Raw genomic sequence first — 26245 nt, forward strand, 5'->3', positions numbered from 1 at the left:
AACTAACTGTATTTGTGCTGAAGCAACAGTTATTTCTTATTTTATTATTTTAATTACTTTATTTTGGTTCTTCTGCATATACACATATACCATACATTACATGGATAGTGGACACAACACTTTCAAAGGGAATCATCTAAAGATTAGTCATTTAATCTTCCGATTGATTTATCAGAGCCTTTTTTCATAAAAGCGATTTGTGAAGATATTTACTCACAGATCACAGTATCTTGTCAAAAAGCATTTAACTTACACGCATTCCTTGCAAATCGCAAATAAATGTGCGAGACTACAGTCATCATACACTTCCAGTTCTTTCCTCCAAGTATGTCATCTTCTTGATTATATTGCCTTTGATGGCATTTGTTTCCAGGCTTGCAACTTGCAAATTTCCATGTAAAACAGAAAAAAAAGGCAGGAGAAATCTATTGCATCTTGCAGATCCCAACTTGCATGTTACAACTTTCGTGAAAAGAGCCCCAATCATGGAATCCGTAATAGCATAAAATAAAATTGTCCTTTTCAAACAACCAAAAATCAAGTGCCATATTGGGTGTATGGACTTCTCTAAAAATTTCAATGAATAAGTTTCAATAAACTGCCTCAAGGCAACTTTGAGAGTAGTAGAAGGTACTAAATAGTTTAAAGAGTAAAAATAGAGCAATTTCAGCTCATGGTATTGGTCTTTATTTAGGTAAAGACATCAAAAATCTCTATCTACAGCATGGGGTTTCCAAACGAGATACCTATGAAATCATAAACTTATGACCGCAGCCTGCCTCCATTCCTCTTCGGCCATCTTCAAGTTCAAGGTCCAAGGTCCATCTTCAAACTACTGGTTGTTGTGTTCACTTTCTATTGTGAAATACCAAGTCACTTCCTCTACTTTCTACCATGAGGACCTACACTGATGTGCTGTTTTGCCATCTAATCTACTGGCTTGTACATGTTTGGGGGTTTGGATGTATGAATCATTCTCAGAAAAACGAAATGCCCGAGGAAGCACACGAAAGAGAAAGTGCTGACCGAAGACTGTCCACTGCAGGTACCTCGCAATCTCTCAGCAGGATCAGTGGAACCAAACAGGTCTGGGCAGGCCTGGCATAGAGACCTCACAGCATCGTAGCCACTTCCACCATCACAATATCCTCACTTCCCCTTGAAAGGGGAAGCCCAGCTCTATTTTTAACTACCAATACTTCTAAATGGTATCAGACTAACACTGGAGGAAAAGGCATATGATGTAAGTTTACACCCATGTTCTTCTTCTGGCCTCCCCCCACCTCCATGCACACTTTAAAATGTTAGACAGTGAACAAGTGCAAAAGCAGAACTAAGGAACCATAGAACAAATTGCAGCATGATTTTGAGAGGCTTCAGGCAGGAATGGAGCAAGGATAGTTTTGATGCCAAGAAATAAAAAAAAACTCTGATCCATGCGTCTAAACCAGATTCCAAAGTAAGGCACATGCACTCACACCTGAGTATAGTTGTTCTTTGAAAGCAACTCGGAGCAACGCCAGTGAGTCTCTCACTCTCACTCTCACTGACACACATACGATAGCTTAAACCTGTCTGGTGCCTCTTGTTGAAACCAAACAAAAACCTGTCACTTCTTGTACCCATCTAGTAATTGTTTCATAACATGCAAATTGAATGCCAAAACCTCACATAAATATTAGACAAACAACAGATTGAGAAGGAAAACAAATGAAGTTACCGATGTTAAACTCCCAACGGTGAGGAAACGACTCGCAGAGCTGATCTATGACGACTGGCTGATTCATCCACTCAAATGTCATTCCTAATGTCAGAGTTCTGATTAGGATATGGAAAAGATCAACTCTGACAATGGGCATGAAATTCAGTAGAGAAATCAAAGTGCAGGATATGAAAAGAAAAAATGCAAGGTAAATCTTCTCATGTGATATCCATGACTCATTTAATACCAGTTATATATTATGAAATAGGACAATCTGTGAGAAACCCTTCTACTTGGACAAGAAATCAAGTATTACACCATAGTACAAACAACCTGTCTTAGCATGAAAATGGTCGCCAAATCAATTGGTATGATGAACTCTGCAATATATATTCTCTACAATATATTGAGTGAATGCTAAATGGGACTTAAATCTGTGTTCATCCCATGAATAAAAATCTACATTGTAATGCTGCTGTAAACTAAACTTCTTTCAGTTCAAATCATGTTGACAAGCTACTGGACTGTGTTACAAATCAGTTATTAAAAAAGACGCTTATTAATTCATGAATGGGCCACATATAAATAAGCGAACACTATATGCGGACCTGATGGGCTTAGGTCCTACGTCAACCTGATGGATTTACAGTCTAAGATCATTCTCACAGCAAGATCACAGAAAGCAAGATCCCATGATCAAGGCATCTTCAGCAGGAAAGATCTCCAATACGAAATGGGAGGGGGATTCAGGCTCATTTGCTTAACCTTCTCGTGATTCCAGTGCCTGCAAAAGAATGCTAAAACCCTACAAGCTGAAGCTTTGAGCGTGGTTGCTTTCATTCCTAAAGCCCTATAAACCTTGGTGGTAAAGCCCTGGGGCAGGGTTCTAACCCAGGCAGAAAGAGACTGTCACTAGTTTCTGGAGCACGGCAGAGCTCTCTGGGAGGTTTTCGAGGAAATGACCCCAGATCCTCTGGCATTTCCCAGGTCAAGAGGGCATGTAACTGCACCTTGAAGCTCGACCGGACCCTCTGGGCACAGCACGGCCGCAGGTCTGGTGCGTGCAGGTGGTCTTTCGAGGCATAGAGCCCCCTGCATGACTCTGCAGCCTCCTTTGGGCTGCAGCCTGCATCTTTGACATTAACACTCCTTGAAACTGGCCTTTAGAGAGACCCGAGTGTGACTCACACCAACCCACAAGCACAACACACACACATACACACTCACACACTCAGTCAGTCAGTCACTTAATACAGCCCACGTAGAGAATTCCCCATATCTCTGAAAGGACAAAACCTGCCAGGGCAGATCCTGAGAGGGATCCTGTCACAGTAATCTACTACTGAAGAACTGAGTCTTGTCTTGTTACGTTCAATTACCAGCTTACCATCACAGCTGAACAATAATTAAGCATTTTTGCCTTATGGCCGTAGGGTTTCTCTACTCTTTGAATACCAGCAGTGGCAGTCGTATTAACTCAAGAGGTCTATTCCTGACAATCCATTACAACACATCACATGCTAACCCTAAAACACTTAGGATGATACTTATTACATTTTTGAGAGTTATCACATATTCTCCACTGTGCTGTTGCAATGTTCAGCTAGAACAGTGGTTCCAAACCATGTTCGTGGAGATCTAGCATCCTGGGTAATTCCATGTCAACTCAGCACATTTTTGGACCACATTGTCAGATTTTAATGCTGATTTGCATGCCAATTCGGCCTTATTAGAAACCCCTGCCACAGAAATGGCAATCATCATGGATTGTTAATCTGGGAGATATAGGCTAACAAAGTTTGCACTAACGCACAAGTCACAACTTGGTCTAGGTTTAGGCCGTAACAGAGTAAAGGATAGGCAAGTGGGGTGTGGACTGGGGAGTCAGGCCAACGAGTGTCCTGTCATAACAAGCCAATCCGGCTTGATACTACTGTCTGACACTAAAGAGTCCTCCTCAAGTGAAATATATCTGGGCAGAAGACCACTAGAGAAATAAATAAAAAATATATATATATATATATATATATATATATACACACACACACACATACAGTACGTCTAGCCTCCAAGAGAAAGCTTTTCCATTTAAGGTTTTGTCCATTTCCAACCCCATCTTTAGTTTTCAAAACAAATGTGTTTATTGCTTATAACACTGACTGGTCGTCACCAGCATGTCCTCCAACACTACCCCCACTCTCATACGCATGATGCTAGTTCCCAAACAAGCAATGGTGATCTTCGCTGTTCTGTAAAAAAAACACATCCAGAATCACATGGGGCAGGGCTTGTCATTGGGATACAAGCTACACTGAAACCCATGTCAAACCAGTACTAGAAGCAGGTATGCATTGAAAAAGTACATCACCAATATCATAGCCCCGGGTTAGTCCTGGAACACACCTGAAGGCATGTCCTAAGGCACCCACTGCATCTTGCTTTCCTTAGAGGCTAGATACTGATCTCCAATCAGCTGTACTGTGAGGAAACAATTAGGCAAGCACACCCAGGCTTGTGAGGACCTGTGGCCCAGCAGTCACATGGAGTGGAGGAATCGTAAACTCACAACTTCTTCACAAGCAGCAGTGAGAGAAGTCAGATGGGCTTTTAGTAAGGGTAGGGGAATCCCCTTGAGCTCTGTACAAACAATAAGCCAACAGAATAACACTGCCCATTCAGTGCAGCTCTATTCCCCTTTCAACACAACTACCTTTAGTACCATAGATTAAAATCTAGAGACATTTACCCACACAAAACTGTCCTTTTATTAATGGCCTGCTTCATTTTTTAACAGCAGATATCTGAGAACCAGAATATGGGACTAATGTGTCTATTGAATTGGCAACTTAGATTAAATTAAAATAAAGTTATTTCTTGGTGATTAGATCAAACATATAGTTTGATTGTCTGTTCATTGAAATGGGGGAGGGGTGTATATTTTGCTTTATTCATAAAACCAGGATTGGGCAGTGTGCAAAAAATACATTTTTCAACTTTATTGCCATTTAACATGGGAACGAAGCACAATGGTACGAGGGACTTTCTCCAAGTAACTCGGGCTCTCAACAGGTTGTCCCACATCACTGCATGGGAAACCATTCACTGCTCCGTCATCACATTCAGATTTCAGTCTCTAATCTGTTCTGCTTGGTGGCTTCCATAAAAGCACAACCTAAGCTTCTGTGGATTATAGGAGAAGAAGTCGTCATCAGCCTGGTAAGCTTTCAATGGAGGAAGTGAATCTAGGCTCTCCTTGGTGCCAAAATTGGTCAGTGACCCTGCAACACTGTAGAACCAGCTATTTGGCTACAGCAAACTGGATGGGTTACACTACGTTTGCCAGGTCTGTTCAGTGTCACACAGAGTCTACATGACAAGGTTTAAACCACATAGCACAGTTCTGGGTGAACACAGTTCAATATAAATAAAAGGCAAACATGTTGACAGTAATGATAATTCGTATAGGCTGACATTCTCCCAGTAAAATAATTCAATATCACAGGGTCTGCCACTCTATAAGTCTATAGTCCATGGGTACTTTCAGTACGTTAAATAACGTTTTCCTGAGGCATTTATCAGAAACACACAATAAATATGTACAGCACTTTGAGAAACACTAGAGCAAAATAGGAATTCCATTATTACATGACCTGGGAGTGAGGGAAATGTAATCTCGTGCAGACGCCTCTAGTCAATAAGCATGTACTTTGTACTCCCTTCAGCAACTAAAGCTGAAGGGAATTCCCCGCTCGCATTGAGTAACGTTACCGCAGTTAACGATCTTCACAGTGCGTGCCATAGATTTCAGATGGAGAAATGGCCAAACTAAATCAAACTTTCGAGGCGATTGTCATCAATGTGGTGCAGTCAAAACTATTCTACGTCGTTCTACTTTCAGTGCAGCCGAAATATTGACGGAAACAGTAGCTAAATAGTAGCGTTCACCTTTTTTGCAGACCCATAGAAATCACGTGAAACAGCGAAATAATTAGTAAATTGAGTCGTGTTCAAAGTGCGACGCTTTTCCGTCCCTTTTAATTTGTGATACATTTTGCAGGTGGTTTGTAAGCACGTGGGCAAGTATTGGCAAGGGACGCACTCGATTCCCTGTTCAGTAACTTTAGCTAGCCAAGTTACATGTTTACGATATGATTCTACAAGTCAGGTCGCCTGGCTACTTAGTGTGACATTTCGCTACTTGAGTTGGAAGTTGTCAATGTGAATAACGCCTGTCAATACGTGGACCGTTTGTGCCCTGACCTAGTGTTGTTCTGTTTCGCAAACAAACTAGCCTAGTTAAAGTTACCTACGTATTTAAGCGAGTATAAACGTATTGCAAAAGTTAACGCCGTTGCTGTACTCACACAAGCCAAGTTACCTAGCTAGGCTAGCACATAGCCGCGTCGACAACTAAGAATTGGCACCACGTATAGCTAACGTTAAATAATTAACAGTTCGGTAGCAAGAAAACGTAGCTAGTTATCCAGCCAATAACAATATAGGTTGGCTTACGAAAAAGAAACAGACATCAGCATGCCGTTACGTTCACAAACCTGTTTGGTTACAGCACATTGTCCAAGATCTACCCGTAAAGTTCCCAGTCTCCGTCTCGTGTGACCCACTTTCACAAACAACCGTTTCAACGGATTCAACCATAACATCAAAGAACAAATATCTCACAGTTTAACGTTACAAGCTGGCAAGTAAGTTAACTATGTAGCCAGCTAAGTACAATAGGTACCACGACGTAGTTAATGGTAATGAGACTACCAAGAGCATAATGAGTCGTACTTTACGAGTATCCAAGAATATACCAACATGGTAACCTTGCTAGCTTAACTAGCTAACGTTAGGCTACCTCACAAAACATGATTCAAGTGACAACTTACAATTAGCAAGTTAGCTAGCTAGCTAGCTGTCAGTTACTACATAATAAACAGATATCTGTAAGCTATAACTTGCCAAGTAAAAACAGGGGCATGCTTCCGCTAAAAATACCTGTCTACGACTATATTTGGCTTGGCTGGATCACAATCAAATTTCTAAAATAAACGGACCCGCCCCAGCACAATGAATGGGCTCTCTTCTATCTCACACTGCTGCATCTCCCGCTGCTAATTTTAGTAACAGTGCTTGCGTCAGTCACGCGCCTCAGTGCGTCAAGCTTTGTCCCCGCCTTTGGGGGCTGATCATTGGCCAGATTTGAGTACGTGGCCCAGGAAACCATGTGTCTTGTGATTGGCTGTAGCTGATTTTGCGTTCCCTTTGGTTAAAGCTGTCGCAATTATTGTTCTGCTTTCCAACGCCGCCGACTTGAATTCTCTGAATCGCAAGGGTTAAGATTCTCCATGGAAAGAAACAGCGATTTTAAATCACTTGTCAAATGTAGTAATCAGCAACCCCAAAGGCTCCCGAGAACACCTAAGAACGAAAAACGTAATTCTTCTTGCTGGTGATATTGGCATCCAAAAAGTTATTGCTGCATATGCTGGATTTTCGTTTTAATTATGAATACCTCATATATTGGCAATTGGGGAAACCAACATTACCATTTCCATTTTACCACTAACCATAGCCTCGAACAGGTGCTAGGTAGCGTGTGTCAATCTTGTTTGAACACAGTTTTGTTTGTCCACATATCTTCCTGCTCGCCACAATATAATCATAGCAAGATAATTGCAAATACTTTAACACTCTTAGGAAAGCTTTGCTTTCATATTCAAGTGCAGTTTCAAAGTGAATGATAAAAGACCTAGACTCCACTGAAAAGTAATGTGTCCAGTATACAAATGGATATGGATCAGTTAAGCTCATGCCATTTTTTTAGGTTACTGCCAATTAGAAGCTGCTCATGAGGTTACTGTTGGTTGTTTGTTATCAAGGGAGCAATCTACACGGTCTATTGTAAAATAAGATGAAAAGCACGAGACAGCGGGAAACCAGCATGCAGTGCAGAGTGCTAGTCTGTTTTATTTTTTATGTCAAATTGATCGTTAATATTACATTTTTGGAACGCTTTACAATTTGTGTTGGTTCTTCTCACTCACACGTACATTACAATAAATGTCCTAATGCTCTACTGTTGGCTATGTAGCAATCAAAATTCATTCATAGGGCAATGTGTACTAGGAGTGGGATGAACATACTTTTATCTTTTGTGAGATTTGGTGGAAACAAACCTGAAATAAGTTTAGAGTGCTTTAATTTACAAGATATATAATACCAATGTTATTCATGAGTGAACGAATATAAAACAAGTCAGTACTAGTTTTTATATGTACATTCTTTTGTGAATTAATGTAGCTTTTATTTATTAAAGTCCTGGATTTTTATAGTACACATGGAGCGTAAAACATTGAAAAGTAAACGCTCTCTAAAAATGGAATATTAAAATTGCACGACTGCACATTACAGGAACGATTGTATCCTTGAATCATAAAATAAACATCTCAACACTCACCGCCCTTTTTTTCTTTTTTCCTTTGGCACAGTGTTGAGAGAGGTCTTATGTGTCTACTGTAACAGCAAGGAGCTCTACCGTGAGTGACGTCACCTCTCCCATGGCGTCACATTGACGTCTCGCATACCAGCCGCTCTATGCAGAAGGCAGACACATAAATGTGCTATTAGACTTTCTCTCACAGAGCTCTCCACATAAACAAAGCCACATTGCAACTTCATCACACAGCGCATCATCAAGCATTACTAACACGGGGAAACGAGATCGCGCGGATCTAGTCCTCATTCATCGGAGTATTTCCTTCTGTAGAATTTATATTTTTTTCACTACATCTACAACTACGAATACGACTATATGAACTACTATCTCAACTACAAGTTTTTCATTTTTATAACTATGCTGGACATCGACCGGAAACTTTAAGGGGGTTAATATCACATGTAAAGACGGAACCTCTACAGCAAGCAAGTATGTATTAATCCATATTTTTGTGGATGAATGAATGACTGTGAGCTGGTTATCGTTATATCAAAAGAACACTTGATTTTTGTATTATTGGGTGTTCTCGATGTGATTTTCTTTTTTCTTTTTTTAATGAAAATGACTGTGTACATCGAAACTTTCTCGTACATTTTGATACGCTGACCTGTTGAATTTGCAAGTTTGTAATAGACGACAGAGAGAGGGAAGGAAAACCATTTGCCTTCAAATGTTTGATGTCCTCTGGCGAATTGAAGCGAATTCGATGAGAATTAAAGGTATCATATTCTCTGTGGTTGTCATGGAAATGGGATGCCACTTGGGCTACTGACAACCAGCTTTGAAATAGACGCACGCGATACAAGATCGTCTTTTTTTCTATTTTCCTTTATTTTAGACAGTGGGATTCACACATGGCAGTTCCTAAGGAAACCTTGCATTTTGCCTATTATTCTTTGGTTGTTTCGCTTTGTAGGCCTATGACAGCCTGCATTTTAACAGAACGATAGCCCTATCCATCCCATGAAGGATGTTTTGTCATTAAGCTTGACACATGGAATCTCAACTCAAGAGTTTTTGTCAACATGTGACTGAGAAAATACAATAAACTTGCTGTTTATTTTAATCCTGTGCTTACATCGATAATAAGATACAGTGAAATAAGAGGAACATTTTCCGAATGTCCAGTTTACGCGGTTTCGTTTTGAGGGTTTGTGCGGTTTACGCATAATATTGTTGCCTACATGATCAGTAGGCTGATGTGTTGTACTAGACGGGTCGGCTTGTTATGTCTCGTGTGCTGACATTTTCCTCTAGTATAATTAGGTTTTCCTTTATATTAGGCAACATGCTACAATAATACGTTTGAACAACAGTTGAAGGCTACGTATCAGAAGGGTACTTGCACTTTAAAGTTGCCCTTTAGTAGGTTATGTGTGTTGCATAGAAGTTTCGGGCATGGTCCTGGGTTCTCACTTCCTTTGAACTGAATGAACTTGTTGGCTTTAAAACGATAGATTTTGCTACTACTACCACGTCTAAATAGACACACACACACACACACACACACACACACACACACACACACACACACACACTCATACACGCGATATGTATTTTGTGACATTTGTTGTTTAACCATTTTGACGAGAAATTGAAATGGAACCGGTGGCAAAAAAAAGTTCAGCTATCTGTGCGATTTCGTGAATAAGTCTGTAATAATAGCGCCTAATATTTTCAATTATGGATAAAGATTTTACTGTGGCAACAAAATGCGTTCCAAGCTGACCGTGAAGTATGTTCAATGTTCAATACATATATAGCCAATACTTTCATTGCATATTTTAAATAGACGATTCTGTCTATCCGTCGTCCTGAATTATTTGAAAGAAAATGCTACTTTCGTTTTAATCCATAGGCTAACATATAACCGGTAGGCATTATTCGCTATTTCCCAAAAGTCATAGCTATAAACTAAGAAGGCATACAGACAGTGAAAACATTCTGGCAGACTTGATTCCTCTAGCTAATTTACTGTACTTGTACATGTTTTCTGTCCAGCTTTTTTTTTTGTATCTCTTTTCTTCGTTTGTTTGCTAGAAAGCCTCTCACTGTCTGGCTTATTGAAGCCGGGGCTACAGCCTCTTACAAGGTGCGTGTTTAAAAGATCATTCACGGTTCTCTAGGTAACCAGTGCACTACCGGTCTGACTTGAGTCTCTCTCGTGGGTGGGTCTCTTCCATGATGAAATTCTATTGAACATTTTACAGCATTTGTATGTTCAGAATTCAAAACAGTAAACAAAATATAATGGAATGACTCAGTTATATGTTATTGTGCCTGCCATTGGAATTGGCATGACAATTTTAAGATCAGTTGGCCTATTTTTGCTATAGCCTATAGACAGCTATGCATAATCCACGATACATAATCTGGGCAGTAAACTACGATTTCTACGATTTAGTAATGTATCCCATTGCCCCGTGTCAATGAAATATAGGATACATTAAAATGAGATAAGTTTTACTTTTCGGTCATGAGTTCTTATCGGTGGTCATTAGAATCTTCTCTTGCCTACGTTTTGGACTGTTGCTCGGTGGTTGACGAGGCTGTATTTTCTGATTTTTTAAAATACTGTAGAGAGGGGGCGCTAGACTCTTTTAAATAGCCAGTAGTGATGCGCTTCATTATATTCACAGTGAAACGGAAAGGACTCGGAGCTTAATTGTGTGAATATCTCAGGTGAATAATTTTAATGCGCCTCAAATAAATAATTTATTGTGTTTGGTGCACTTAAACAAGACGGAGGTATCTCTAGTTTTCGTTCAATGTAAACTTTTTAGTTGGTCTATTTACTTAAGATGTGTAGCGGCTTTATTGTATGGTGTAATATTTTGTTTTATTCTGCTTTTCAAAAGAATTACAACAGAACTGCTTTCTCAGTTTTTTCTTCATTACTTTTATTAGAATTCTACACATACGTGGTAGCCTATAGTAAGTTAAGACTTAAAGTTCTCAGCTCTTTACCTTAGTTGAGTTCAGTCTTAACCCGTGTTGCATTTGCTGACGATAATTGTTCTCTTCTTATCAACATAGGTTATGTGGCTTCGTGTTTAATATTTAGCGTACTGAAATGTAGCATAAATTATAGCATATGCATTTACAGATACAGCCAAAAGGAGAACTTACTTTTTATTGAAACGCATTGGTTTATTGTTATCCTGTAGGCTATTTCGTAATTATCATTAACTATTTTAATTCCCGATGAGCTCAAGCAATACATTTTACCGGGATAGACTGCTATAAATCAGCGGTGGTTTTTTTCTTTCTTTCTCTTCTTTCGACTATTTCCTCAAAAGTAACCGACTCCTTTATTGCCTTTTAGCCTTGGCTACTTGTAGTCTCTCCCTCCAAATAGCAATTTTTGATTTAGAGATAAAGAGATGAATTAATTTCCTTTATTTTGACATGTCACCTTATGATGCTGCTTTAAGATGTATAACTATTATTATTCTCCAAGTTTTCATTTTAGGTTTTTAATTACCATTTATTATTATTTTGTCTTTTTTCCGGTCTTAACTGTTTCATTAAATGTTGTCTTTCAAGCGATTTACTTTTCGTTTTTTAATTAGCTTTGTAATGGTCTATTACAGACCCCGGTTCGGAAGAGCGCCCTCAGCCGAGCTCTGAAACCCGGCTATCGGACAGTTCTACCGCCTCAGCGTCCGCCGAAGCTGCCCCTCAACGCTGCCTTGTTACACCTCCGCACAGGAAACCGACCACAATTCAGCGAGCAAAATTCCAACCAGGTAAACTACACCCAGTTGCGTGAACGGCACACGCTGTCAACTTCGTGCAAATGCTAGCCATGTACAAGTCGTTCAAAACAGCTAATCATCATAGTCTATTTAGGATTTGAGGTAACCTATGTTGTTAATTTAGCGTGTTAGTTGGGTGTATGTGTGTCTGCTTGTTCGTTTGTTTCCATGCGTAGCCACTAACTGCTTTGTTATGGTCATTGGCCCTGAGATCTAATAAAAAAAATAAACACACACACACGCACACGCACACTCACACACACACACACACGCAAAATGCATGTGGAAGTATGTTTAGGTATTTTGTCTTGTTACTGGTGTTTGTTGCCCAACATTTCGAAGGCCCTGAAAAAAAAAATCACATTTCGATAATAACGGGTGAACGTACAGTAAAAGCTCTGTCCCTTAGACATTTTAATAATTATGTTAGAGGATACATAACATTAAAGAAAAGACATACACAGAGAACATGAAATATGGAAACAGATTTATTGTAGGCCTATGTAAATTATCAAACAATTCCACAGAAACATTAAACATTTGTTGTGGTAAAGTAACACGAATATATGACGTGAAAACGCAACCGTTAGGGGATGTAAACGCTCGGGATGTAATATGAAAAATACCCATTTTATTTAAATGAGTTCGCCTGAAGTACAAGAACGCTATCGCAGCGTCAATCTGGTTGACAAGACGTCGCTTTAGATTCGTGCCCACCGGGGGAGATATCAGACGTGCGGCGCAGTATAGGATACGTTTATGACCTAAAACACACTGTTATTTTGTGTTTGCCAATACTATAGCCTACAACCGTTTTTCATTGCGTACCTTTCACTTTTGGAAGTAGATGTCATACTTTATATGTCCTGTTTGTGACCCTTTGTCCAGGATGTATCACTTATGTTTCAATGGCCTAATCATTTGTTTGTCTGTGCGTGAGTGGGCGCACGTGTGTTTCATGTTTGCGCGCGTCCTTATATGTGCCATGCCCATTTACTTCTTTAATACCTTAATTTACCATTACCATTAGAATGTTTATTTATTTCTGCAATTCATCTTTTGTTTGTTAGATCTATGGCATTCTGACAATGAGCAAGCGCGCACAATTATTGGAACAGCTGCATTTTATCCACCTAAAATGCACACCTCGAGGTTAGAAACTTGTTTTAAACTCTCAGTTCCATCCGCTTTATCCTTGATCGTTTTGAAAGGTTGTGTGTAAAGCATCTTAATCTGGTGTCTGTCCTCTGTTTGCTCAATAACAGCTTCGACCTCTATGCACTCTTTTTCATTAATGGGTTGGCTTTCGGAATCCTCCTGTGCCATTTTCGCATTAACAACCGATAAATAAACAAATGAAGATGGCAATAATGATAATAAACCTCAGTAATATACAACCTTTCATGCAACTCATTCTCCTTCTAAATGGTTTCACATAAAATATAGAAGACAAAACAGTATAGTGTAATTCTCATCACATTTAGCTTACAACCACACATTAAATACAAATACATTTATTGTTCTATGAATGATTAAATAAGCATTTGCACTTGACCTTTTGGATTGAATGTGTCCATAAATGTGTGTGTGTGTGTGTGTGTGTGTGTGTGTGCGTGTGTGTGTGTGTGCGTGTGGCTGCCTGCATATCCAGGTTATTGTGCAAGGCTTGAGTGTAAATGGGAATTCCATCAGGACAGTGACAAAAGAGGCAGCACAATATTCAAGTGAAGCTGTTTGGGGCTATCTTTCTTGGCATTATCCTCTTATTTTGGTTAGATTTACTCCAAAGTGGTGAGGGTCTGGTTTTATTTTCATGGAGGTTCATGGAGGTGTTGGGTACTGTCTCTGCAGATATGGCCTAAAATCAGTTGCATGGGATGTGACTGAGACCAAGTTCTTATACACTACCACAGAAATGTCATGGCAAATGTCTTTGTGAAAGGTACAATATTTCAGATAAAATCCTAGAATAGGTCAAAAAATAACCATATAAAAAAGATATATATTTCTTAATTCAGTACAATAGAATGTTCTCTCTCTTTCTCTTTCTCCTCTCTCACACACAGAGTGTGTGCAGCCCTCCTAGACTATAGTAATGTAACTGACAAACTAAGATCTAGGATTTTTCTTCCTTATCGTGGTGCCTGTAGGGGAACTCTAGAAGTGCTGATATCTTTTTCTGTTTCTGGGCAGTGACTGTCCACTGACAGTGACATCACATAATCATTGCAGAAAATATAACCTCAAGGCTATGACAAGTACTTTGGAGGGTCCTTAAAAAAACATGCATATAATATATCAGAGCAGAAATGAATTCATGAAAGAAGCATTTTTTATTTAGCCTATTTGCTCTTTTTTTTAAAGCAGACATCACTTTTCTTTTGCTGCTATATTCAGAAATTTATGTCAGAGCTCGCCCATTCACTCCTCAAAAAAGAAAGAAGAAAGAATGCGTTCATAGTTTGCTTAAATGGGTTGTTTTAAACATGAACGACAAACCTCAAAAGTGGAATAGCTATATAAGGGGCGTCAATCAAAGTACCCTTCAAAGTTGAGTTGAGAAAGGGCCCGGCCGGGGTGTGTTTCCTTTGTGGGAGGAAGAGCTGGTCAGTTGCGCAGGCACCCACACCAAACGGTGATGTCACTGGCTCTCCTTGCTCGCCCACCCTTTCCAGTGTGAGTGGGAGAAAGGGAGAGAGCAGGCTTTGCTCTGTGATGAGTTTCCTGCAAGAAAGTTTGACTCATGAAACACTCCATTCTATTGACTATTACATTGGAACGTTTGCCTTGAAAGGTGTCGATGGCAAACGTTCTCTCAGCAAGTTCATTTTAATGCATTCTACAAAGATGATCATTTAAGAACCTGCATGAACATTGTTAGAAATATCATATGCATACTCTACATACCCAAGATATTTAAAAAAAATGTTTTTAAACAAGAGAGTTTTGTGATGTTTTACTCACTTTTAATTCTGAACAATTCTATTTTGCTTGCTACCAGCATTGCCCACTGGTAGTAAATAACTTGTTGATGTATTATCTTTAAAAGTAGTTTAATTCATACTCTGATATAATTATTTGCTTTGTAAGGCCTGTTTTTATATTAATGATTCTGAATAAATATCAAAAAGAATTATGACAGTAAGGACTACATTGCTTCTTTAATCCTGCCCTGAAAAGTGATATAAAGTTTTATATTAAAGTGATATAATTCATATTTTCCATATCACAAATGAGTACTTTTAATATTATTATTGCTGTTATTGTTGCTGCCTCTTGTTATTGGTATTGTGGTAGGAGTAATATTGTTTGCTGGAAAGGCCATATAAACAAAAGATATTAAGGATATTAATAATACTAATTTAAAAAGAAGATGCATCATTTGATCACGATTTCACGTTCCGCGTATTCGCAACGGATATCGTGTGTGGTAGGGAAGTCTTCTGTTTTCTAAAGAACTTTCTCAGACTGCACGCGGGTGGCTGTGTGTGCGTGTGCGCGCGCGAATGTGTGGATATGTGTGCATAGATGGATCTGTGTACACTGCCGCTCCAGTCATCAGAGGAAAAGGACCCGTACATAATTGATAAGTCCCTTGATTTTACTAAGCAAATATTACGTACTGGAATATTAGTGATTACGGGGACACCAGACGAAAAACCTGTGTAAACAGCGTCAATGGGACGTTTCTTTGTTGACAGTTCCCTGGTTGAGCGCAACGAGCAAACACTGAGAATCTCAGGGCACCGGCAGGCACGATTGATTACACATGCCCCCTTTCCCCCCTCCGCGCACAGAGTACACATGTACGAGCTTTATTTTCCCTTTTAAAACTAAACAGCCTAAGGTATAGGGCTGTTATGTAACTTGTCTGATAAGACAAGCGATATGATTTAACTACGATCAGATCCGGATTCGCTGCAAGATATGACGTGTTTTCACACACCCTACTCATGCAGATGAAGTATCACGAACACGTGAGACAATATGTAGTAGCCTATCTTTTCTGGGGGAAAAAAGATTATATTTGAGAACTGACGCGCATGATGTAGTCTAATTTATGTCATTGGTTCAGCTGCATTTGGTAACGATTGCGACAACATATAGGCGAACGTGGTGTTTTATAAATATGAGACTTCAAGTATTTATGCAATTTCGAAAATGTAACTTTTGTGACAACACAGCAATTAAAATAATAAAAAATGTTAAGATATTAGATGACATTAGATGACATTAGGTGTCGTTATTAAATATCTGCAGTTATTTAACAAAAACAGGAAATAGCAAAATGATAATTAATGTTTGTGATTATTATTATTATTATTAATAATAATAATTATAATAATAATTATAATAATAATAACAATAATAATAACTTTGCAATAGTCTTTGTAGGCAACATGCAGATGGGTGTGTGGGGTTCTGTAGGGGTTAAGTGGTTGGGCTCTGACTCTGACTGGTGGTCTCCAGAGAAAGGGCAGCTTAAGTAATGATGCTCGGTGGGGTTCGACTCCTCTGCACCACCTGCCCCCTACACCCTGCCCCCATTTCTATCTGTTCCATCACACAGCCCTCCCCATCGCCCGCTCCTCTGGATAGACCTGCGGTCGCTCGGAGCAAAAGCAGACCTCTCCAACACACTCCAGTGTCCAATGGGGGTCCCAGATAAATTCTGACGTTATGACATTTTATGAAGTGGCAGTTTGTTGCCCATGCATTGGTTTTTCAGCTGGCATCTCCTGAGTTCAGGTGGCTCCACTCCTTCGTTTTGTTACATGTTTGGTTTTTTTGTACTGCGAGGCCCAAGGTGGCCCCGAGATTGACATGATAATTCAGACCTGACAGCATGCCTGTCTAATTTGGACAGACACTCCCTGGTATGTCGCAGGTCATCCGGTGGCACTGGCTGCTCGTCGGCGGGTGAGGATCTCTGTCGAGATTTTGAGCCATTGCTGTGAATCGATTGGCTGAATCGATTGTGAACGTGTTTGTGCGACGGCGAGTTGACGTCGGTGGGCAAGGCTGCTGGAGGTGGAGGTTGTGTGTGCATGTGTGTGTGTGTGTGTGTATGTGTAAGTGTGCACATTTGTGTAAGTATGTGTGTGAGTGTGGGTGTGTAAGTGTGTGTGTGTGTGTGTGTGTGTGCACTTCACACCCCTGGTTATTTTAGAGGACAGGTTTAGCCCTCCCACTGCACTGCAGGGGTGCGAAACCGGCACAGAGATGGTGATTAAAACTTAATGAGTGCATAGAACAAACAGGGAATTATTTGTCCACAGGTGAGGATCTTTTGCCTGCTTATGATGTCTAAAAGACAGCCACAGGAGGCAAAGGGGGCACTGCATTGTGGATTTAATATCTTCATGTGACATTTTGTGGCAAAGTGCAATCCTTACCAGTTATTAGATTTGAAACAAAGAATACAAAAAAAAATGTTGGTCCGGTTTCACAGACAAATATTAAGCTTAATTAAGATTAAGATTAAGATGAATCCTGTACTAAATTGAGAATTGAGAATTGTATGGAGAATTTCCATTCAAAATTGAATTTAGTCTAGGAATATTTTGTTTCATACATCTATAATCATGACCATCTTAGTAATCATAGAGGTAACCAATAACCAATCATAAAAACATATCAATGATTAATTTGATTGTTAATTTCATTATAATTGTTGAAGCTTGCAAGCTTTTCTCCATATTCATATTACCTCTGGATCGCTTTTATTTTTTATTATCAAAATTGCACTTTGTCTCAGAAGTTCTTATTTGTGTTTCTTGAAAGGGCGAGTTTTGCTTGCATGGCTGGTGCTCTACTCCGGAAGGTGGAGGTCCACAGCTGTTTTTCAGCTCTCCTCCAACCGCTGTCATTCACACTAGTACTACCTCAGCTTCGCTCTAAATATAATGTCACTCAATCACTAACATGTCTCTTACAAGAGGGGCGGAGGTGGGCTCCTAGCACTAACACAATCAAGGAAACGCATCGACAAACGCTTTGGGAATAAGATTTAAACGCTTTCAGGAACACTGTTTGTATTTTTCTGTGGTTTGTGGTTCACGGTTTGTTTCAGTCTGGCAGCAAGGTGGTCTGTTATGAAATCTGAGCACCACATTTAAGTGTTTGTTCAGCGGGTTCAGAAATTAATTGACAATTTCTGTAATTCATAAAAAGTACCGCATGCTGTCATTTAAAATACAGACCACCCTGTGGACAGACTGAATGAGGCGGCTGGACTCCTGCAGGAATGCACTGGTGGTTGTCTTGCTTGGCTCATGGTGGCCTTTCATTAAATTCAGTATTATATATTCAGGATATGAATGTTTGTTCAGTGCATTGATGCTCTCTCTGTCTCTCTCTCTCTCTCTCTCTCTCTCACACTCTCTCCCTGTCTCTGTCTCTCTCATACGGTGTACTATAGCTGTGTGTTTGTAAGAAATCTGTGAAGATGATCTTGTTATCTTGATTGAGCAGTCATGACATTCAGTTTTCTCTGTTGTTGAAATAAATGTGTTTTTAAATTTAATTCTTTCTCTCTTGCTCTCTCTGTCTTTATCCCTCTATATATCTCTCATTCACTGACACTCTCCCTCCCTCTCTCTCTTTCTCTCCTCGCCCATTCTTCTCCTCTCACTCTCTCCTATTATCCTCCTCCCTCCCTCTCTTTCCGTCTGCGGGGTGGCCGTCTGCAGACATGCCCTGCGTACAGGCCCAGTATGGCCCCTGCCCTCCTGGCTCCAGCTACAGCAGCCAGACCTTTGCCTACCCCGGGGAGTACAGCTCTGACCTCATGAACCCAGACTACACCAAGCTGGGCATGGAGCTGGGCAGCGGCGAGATCTCTGCCGCGGCGGCCACCACCTCCCTGCCTAGCTTCAACGTGTTCGTGGAGGGCAGCTACGAGCCCAAATCCTCCTGCCTGTACCAGGTGCCCCACCACAGGCCCCTCATCAAGAAGGAGGAGGACCCCTACCCCCCTCCCCCGCAGCTGCCCCTGGCCCAGTCCGAAGACACCATGCCCAGCACCTCCATGTACTTTAAGCAGTCGCCGCCCTCCACCCCCACCACCCCGGGGCTCCCGGGCCAGCAGGGCGCCTCCTTCCTCTGGGAGGACCCTCACGGGCTGCCCCCGGTGCCGCAGACCTGCATGGGCTCCAGCCCGCTGATGGAGTCCGGGTCGCTCAAGTCACCACGCTTCCCGCACTTCTACGAGCAGTCGCCGCCGCACGGCGGCTACGAGCCGGGCCTGGGCCTGCCGCTGCGGGCTGAGCGCTCGCCCTCGTCCTCCTCTTCCTCCTCCAACGCTGCCTCCTCGTCCTCCATCCAGCACGCGGCCGGCCTGGAGGCGCACATGTACCCGCTGCACATGGGCAAGGCCGGCGGGCTGCACTTCCGGCCGCTGGGCCTGGGGCCCTGTCCGCCGCTGCTGGACAGCGGGCTGCCGTCCCCGCCCGGGAGATCCGGCTCGGGGGAGGGAACCTGCGCCGTGTGCGGGGACAACGCCGCCTGCCAGCACTACGGGGTGCGCACCTGCGAGGGCTGCAAGGGCTTCTTCAAGGTAAGCGCCCCCCCCCTGCTTTCTCTGACCTCTCTCATCTGACGTGTGTTCAAGTTGGAAAACATTAGATAAAGTTAGGCAATATATTTTTCTATTTGCCATGTACATTAGCTAATGTTACCTGCAAATGTTTTTCTGTTCACAACAAACGTAAGTTAACATTAGCTAGCATAATCAAATGTTTTTCTGTTCGGCACAAAAGTTAGTTAAAGTTAGCTAAGATATTCAAATGTTTTTCTGTTAAAAATGGCCAACAAGAGTTTGGCTGTTGTAATACACTAATCAATGTACTATCTAATAGCCCACAATGGCTGCATTCAAAACCACATACTGGCACACTACTCACACTACTCACACTACTCACACTACTCATACTAAATCAGGCAGATTTTCATTGAAATGTAGTGTGAGTAGTATGCTAACTATGCAACTTGGAAGACATCCATAGTTTTCCGCAAACGTTCACTGTCTTGAACACTGGTCTGGTCTCATCCCCCTGGCTTCAGTGCGGCCTTTTTACAGCTTATGCAGTCTTAGTGCAGGTCTTTTTAGAGGAGATTTATGTGCTGAGTTTAATGGTTTAATATCGTTTGGACGATCAGTTCAGTTCACAGTGCCAAGGCAGAGAAATTATATAATATTATTAATACATTTAAACACTTAAACACTAGTTGTAATACATATATTGAATTCCTGACACCCCTGATAAAACCAGCGCAGCATGTTTTTGTAAGGCACACAATTTCCATAAATGTCCAGCTCAGGGTGAATTGTGGGTGATCGCGCGAGCTGAGCGAGTTTGGCGAAAACGTTACGGCGACCCCCCCGCCCGTGTCGTTGCGTGTCCTGTAAAGCCGGCCGTTTAGAGGATAGCACTGTGCGGGCAGGCTGGAGTGGCGGCTTTCGCGGTCCGCGCGTTGCCTTGTGTGCCGTTCCCATGGTGTGCGTGGGGGTTGATTGAGCGCTCCCGGCCCATAAAGCACAGCTGTAAAGGGGGTTGTGCGCGGCGCCGGCACTCTCACACTCCCAGCTTTGTGCTCCTGGAGTGGGGTGGGTCCCGGGCCGAGCGGATAGCTGTAGCAACGGCGGCGTGGCTGAACAGCCACAATGCTGCCCAGGATATTTCTCTGGAGGGGCTGTTGTCCCGCAAGTGGGTGCAGTGAAAGCCCAGATTCTCTCTCTTTCTCTCACCCTCTATCTCTCTTTCTCTCGCTCCTTCTGTCTCTCTCCTTTTCTTTGTCGCTGTCTCTTTCTCGCTCTCTCGCTCTCTTATGGGGAGACTCATCAAGTGTTCTCACAAATTATGTGAGCCGCAGTTCCAGGCCTTGGCAGTGCCCAGTTGCCACGGCACTTCTGAGGGTCGTCTCCCTCGGAAACCAGCTGGAGACGACCAGCGCTACAGTACAGTTGAGTAAAAAAAAGAAGAAAAAAAAAAGAAAAAAAAGGATTAAAAAATGCTGCTCTGTTTGCAGAACCGCTAATTTTTGCGATTTGGCTGGAGGAAGTGTTTAGCAGCGCAATGTAAGGGTGTCTGACAAGAGAGGATTCTTTTAGTCATGGTTAACGTGACTCACAGGAGTGCTTTTGGGGTGAACTGAATTGGCCGCAAAAGTGAGGTTTTTTCTTTTTTATATACGTATTCCTTAAGATAATCAGTGCTTGGTTACCAAATGAAAAAAAAAAGTGTTGTGTGCAATACAGCCCTTTGTTCCAAATAATAGGGATTCCTTTGAAAAGATTGGCCTATGACCCGCCCGCATTGTCTGGCCGTCAACTCCTAGTCCTGTTTGAGCAATTGATAACATTATTCCAGTTCTCTCAAGATAGGATCTGGGGTTTTTGCTATTGTAACTGTATAACACACACAACTCTGTGTATGAGTATTATTTGTAAATATAATACATTTTTGGATTCTTCACACCTTTTTTTATTTTTGATTTACTGAAAAAGCTCCCAATAGTAGCTCTCAGCAGTGTATTACAGCATATAATTTTACAACCGATATCAGAATCACACCGCATGCAATAGTTTCACAACACGGTTATTACGTTTACAGCATTTCATGTCCAATCATTCTTTAACAGCAGTGGGATTTATGAGACATATTTCTGCCTCATGTAGGCCGAAACAGAGAGTAATGATTTTAGTCACAAAGCTGTAGTCACTTCCTGTTTGCTTGGACAGATTAAATAAACCATGACTAAATCTATAGAGTTGATGAAATTATGACTGCATGTTTTTGAAACAGATGAATATTGATGTAGCAGTTTTCTTGGAATTCTTCACAAAACTGCTGAAAAAAGAAAAAATAGTCAATAGTCATTTAAAATGCTCAGTGCTTAAATTCAACACGAGAAAACAAAAGATAATCACAATAAAAAAATAAATGTCCACATTTAAATTGCAGCATGCTAAAATAAATGAGCAGCGCACCACAAAAGACTAATGTCTGAAATAGTACGGAGAGGCACAGCTATTCATTCATTCGCCCATTCTATCGGCACAGCCTAATTTGCTTAAGACATCACAGATAAAAGGACATATATATGTTTATATGTACATATAGACAAAGAAAGAGAGGGGAGAGAGAATGGCAGCAACAAAAATAATTGAATGGCGCCTGTGGTCTCGAGAAATGAATTAACCCTCTTTTCAATTAGTTTCACAATTAGTTTTTATTTAGTAATTAATAAAAGCAGGGGGACTGGTAGGCCTGAGGCTTTTGTGTCCATTGCTGTCCAATCCTCTGTGCTGAGGTACCGCCTGTCAACGCTCGAAACGTCTGCCAACCTTCCCTTCCCCGAGAGAGGCCAGAATTACATACTCCTCCTGCACATCACACCAGCACTGCCTATATTATTATTATTATTATAATAATAATATATTATATTAGTAGTAGTACTAGCTTTTGTCGTACTAGTTGATCATAAAATAATATGCCCAAGAAAAACTATTCTCTTGTGAATTCTCCATAGATTTATGAATATTATGATTGTTTGAAGTCAAAGACATTTTGCAGGTAGGCAAATGTAGAGTTCAGAGGACCTTTTACAACTGAAGGTTCAACTATCCTGAGGTCTGTTGAATCACAATTTGTAACAATAACTTGTTTGTTGCGCACAACCCTGATTCCTTCAACTCCCATCGGCAGGGGCCTCATATCAATAGCGACTCTACCTTGACAAGACAAAAAAGGCCTTATTGGAGTCCAGTATTTTTCTCAGAATTAATGCAGAATGAATGAAAGCGATCATGTAGTTTGTTTCCTTCACGTCCAGCTTTTAACAAAGCACTCAAAAGTTGTGCATTGTAATAAAACATCAATTTGCCAAAAAATTTATATAGTATAAAATACACTCAATGTATTTATATAGTGACATGTGAAGGTACATTTTCGTTCTTCGAGGATCAAATTTCCCAAATGTACCCTGAAAGTACAGTAATGTTCTCTTTGAGTACAAATGGGTATGCTTGTACCAATAATACTAAAGAATACTAAATACTTATATACTGCTGGCTAGGGGTACCATTGTATGTACCTACTGCATAGGGTACCATTTGTACATTTGTAAACATTTGTATATATTGTCTCATTCATAAAAGTCTTATGTGTGCCGCTTCCTCCTTTCAGAAGCGTGGGACTCGTATCGTATCTCTGCATGGGCATGCTCATGTCAAGGGTGATCTACTGCTTTTGTGCTTCCAACTGTGAAAGGGGGCCGAGGCGTAAAAACCGACAGAGACGCAGAAGCCAAACAAAGCTAAACATACGAACGGCATGAATAACTTAAGGATAATCTTCCAAATTAATATCTGAGATAAATTAAATAAAACATGACAAACAAGTTAATTAAATGGAGATGGGGCAAATTAAGGCAATGCTGATCGAGTCGGCAGCGTACACCTAATATTAACCCTCGACATGCTCGGTCAGCCAATTAAAACTGACCCACTTCCTCCTTCTCAGAAAATAAAATGAATAAAAGTAGCTGAGCACTTTTAATTAGAAGGAGGCCGTCGGTGACTGCCAGTCATACTGCCTGCAGAGAGCTGGGCGTCTGATAGCCACTGATTAGGGGCGGAGTGGAGGAGGGGAAGACTGGGGGTCCCCGAAGGCTTTTAATTTAAGCCTGGGCTATTAGCACATGTTACATGTCATGAATCTGCTCCGGCTTGCCTCAGCTGGCTCCTGGGAGCACTGTGGGCGCAGGCTTGAGTTGTTGCACGCGCGCATGTGTGTGTGTGTGTGTCTCTGTGTGTGTGTGTGTGTGTGTGTGTGCATGAGTATGTGTGTGTGTGTGTGTCTGTGTCTGTATGTGTGTGTGTGTATGTGTGTGTGTGCCTGTGTGTGTGCGTGGGTATGTGTGTCTGTATGTGTGTGTGTGTATGTGTGTGTGTGTGCGTGAGTATGTGTGTCTGTATGTGTGTGTGTGTTTGTGTGTGTCTGTCTGTGTGTGTGTCTGTGTGTGTATGTGCGTGTGTGTGTGTGTGTGCGTGAGTATGTGTGTGTGTGTGTGTATGTGTGTGTCTGTGTGTCTGTGTGTGTATGTGTGTATGTGTGTGTGTGTGTGTCTGTGTGTGTGTGTATGTGTGTCTGCATGTGTGTGTGTCTGTGTGTCTGCATGTGTGTGTGTGTGTCTGTGTGTCTGCATGTGTGTGTGTGTGTGTGTCTGTGTGTGTGTGTGTGTATGTGTGTCTGCATGTGTGTGTGTGTGTCTGTGTGTCTGCATGTGTGTGTGTGTGTGTGTGTGGTCGGAGAGGAGGGGGTAAAGTAAGGGCTGAAATGAACCAGGTGTTGGTCATCTGCTGTGTTCCATCATTTCTGCAGGAATGCATGTGGACAGAGGACAGTTTGTCAGTTCATTTGTCTTTTAATGTCTATCTGTAAAAGTGACAGGACAGCTCTTATCAAATGTAAAGCTTTGCCATGTTTGCCATTTTTACATGTTACTTGTATAGCGCTTTTTACAGAAAGACGCAAACACCATACCCAAACCCCTAAAATAGCTTTACATTACATTACAGTCATTTAGCAGACGGTCTAATCCAGAGCAATATACAATAAAGTGCAAAGCAACCATCACATGATGTAAAAAAATCCTCCCCAGTGCGGAGAAAAACCCCAAACGGGATTAAATGGAATGAGTTTAAATGGGATTACTTTCACTTAAGGTGTAAGGTGTTCACCCTTCATACAGCTGCGGGCAGGCTGGCTTCGTGTCTCCTGGCAATCACCCAGGGTTTTGGCGCTCCAAACATCTGTATAGACCGACTGGAAATTCAGGTCGGGCTTGATGGAGCGCAGGAGGGATACAGAACATGCGGATCAGATAGATTCCTGCTTTTGTCTTCTCTCAGGGCATGCAGGAGCTTGTCTGTTCCTCTCTTTCTTTCACTGCTGCTACCCTTTTTGTAAAAAAGCAATGATGCAACAGAAGAACTTAATCCGGATGCGTGGCAGATACGTCGCACAGAAGCGTGCGTGAGAGGTGGCGATCACTGTCGGGCAGAAAACAACCACAGTCTTCCTACGAATCCCGTCGGTGTACTTGTTTTTAAGTCTTAATTTATTCGTTTTTATTTCTGCTTGTACATGGCAGATGCCCTTGTCGACCCTGACGTAAACATGACAGTGACACAATAAGAAACAGCACGGGGCGAAAGTGAGTGTAGTATATACAACTGCCTAAATGGAAACAGAGGATTGTCAAGTCCAGAAATATTAACTAAATTAAATATAAAACATATTTTGCCATGTAAATTATATTTTAGGACAACTTTTCTGTTGAAGCTGTAGACGAAGGCACACAGCAGCAGTACGAACCCCATATGAGTGTGTTTGGAGAGGTGATTGAGAGGCAAGGCATGGAATCAGAATATCAGATTCTAATCCCAGAGGGCAACTGATGTGCAGCATTAAGTTAAAATACCAAACAAAAAAAATAAAAGAATAACAATATATAACACCCAAAAAGCATAAACCCAGACTTGATATAACCTAACAGGATTTTCTCATTACTGTTCGCGCAGTAAACTAATGGCTGAGGGAGTGAATGAATATTTGTATCTGTTAGCCTTCATTTCTAGCAGCCCAAAGCATTGGCCTGAGGCTAGAGGGAGAAATGCAGAGTGTAGTGGACGGTCACAGTCTAACAGGATAGCAAATAAAGGATATCTAAGTGAGCTCTGTAAGAAAAACAGTCAAATAAAAGATAAAAAGGAGGATGTGTGCAGGTGGAACAACAGCCACGCTTCCTGTTAAGCCTCAGAGTGACATCTGTCAATCACAGCGCAGCGTGGGGATGAGGTAAATGTGAGCTGTCCCCTGCCATCTCTTTGCCCTCCTGTACTTACTGCACAGCGGCGTGTTGTGGAAGGGAGAGAGCAGACGCGCGATTCGGTGTGCCGCTTGTCACCGGGGTCGTCGGTGTCAAACTGCGGGTGCACTTGGAAGGCACGCAGCCTCTGCCAGTGAACAGTCGGAGAGGAGGGATTTGCGCTTCCCTTCTGGGACACTGGGAATATAGCAGGAATTAAACTAAATATTTCATTGTTCATGCGTTCAGTTGCCAGCTCGCTAACAGACTGCTTGAGTCAGTGTACATAGTGTCTATTTGTCGACAAACAAAAGATGATGAAGGATCCAGGATTTTATCCATTGTCTTTGACTATCATGAAGGGGAGTATTTAGAACCCTGCATGAAGAGGACAGGGGATTCAGTGATATT

The 26245-nt window shown here is 41.4% G+C and overlaps 1 protein-coding gene across 3 annotated transcripts in view; it reads left to right on the forward strand.

Annotated features, from left to right (window-relative positions):
- Positions 1-8454: 8454 nt before the first annotated feature.
- nr4a3 (nuclear receptor subfamily 4, group A, member 3) overlaps positions 8455-26245 on the forward strand; it is a 36231-nt gene continuing 18440 nt past the window's right edge. The window contains exons 1-5 of one of the 3 annotated variants that reach the window (XM_061225436.1): positions 8455-8630; positions 11795-11950; positions 13030-13111; positions 16827-16879; positions 18652-19517. In XM_061225436.1, coding sequence (XP_061081420.1) covers positions 13098-13111; positions 16827-16879; positions 18652-19517 — 933 coding nt within the window. In that variant the 5' untranslated portion in view covers positions 8455-8630; positions 11795-11950; positions 13030-13097. Of the gene's footprint in view, positions 8631-11794; positions 11951-13029; positions 13112-16826; positions 16880-18651; positions 19518-26245 lie in introns of those variants that run through there. The other 2 variants (XM_061225522.1, XM_061225414.1) reach the window with 2 other exon arrangements.

This window comes from Conger conger, chromosome 1 (genome assembly GCF_963514075.1).
Source record: "Conger conger chromosome 1, fConCon1.1, whole genome shotgun sequence".
NCBI classification, from domain to species: domain Eukaryota; kingdom Metazoa; phylum Chordata; class Actinopteri; order Anguilliformes; family Congridae; genus Conger; species Conger conger.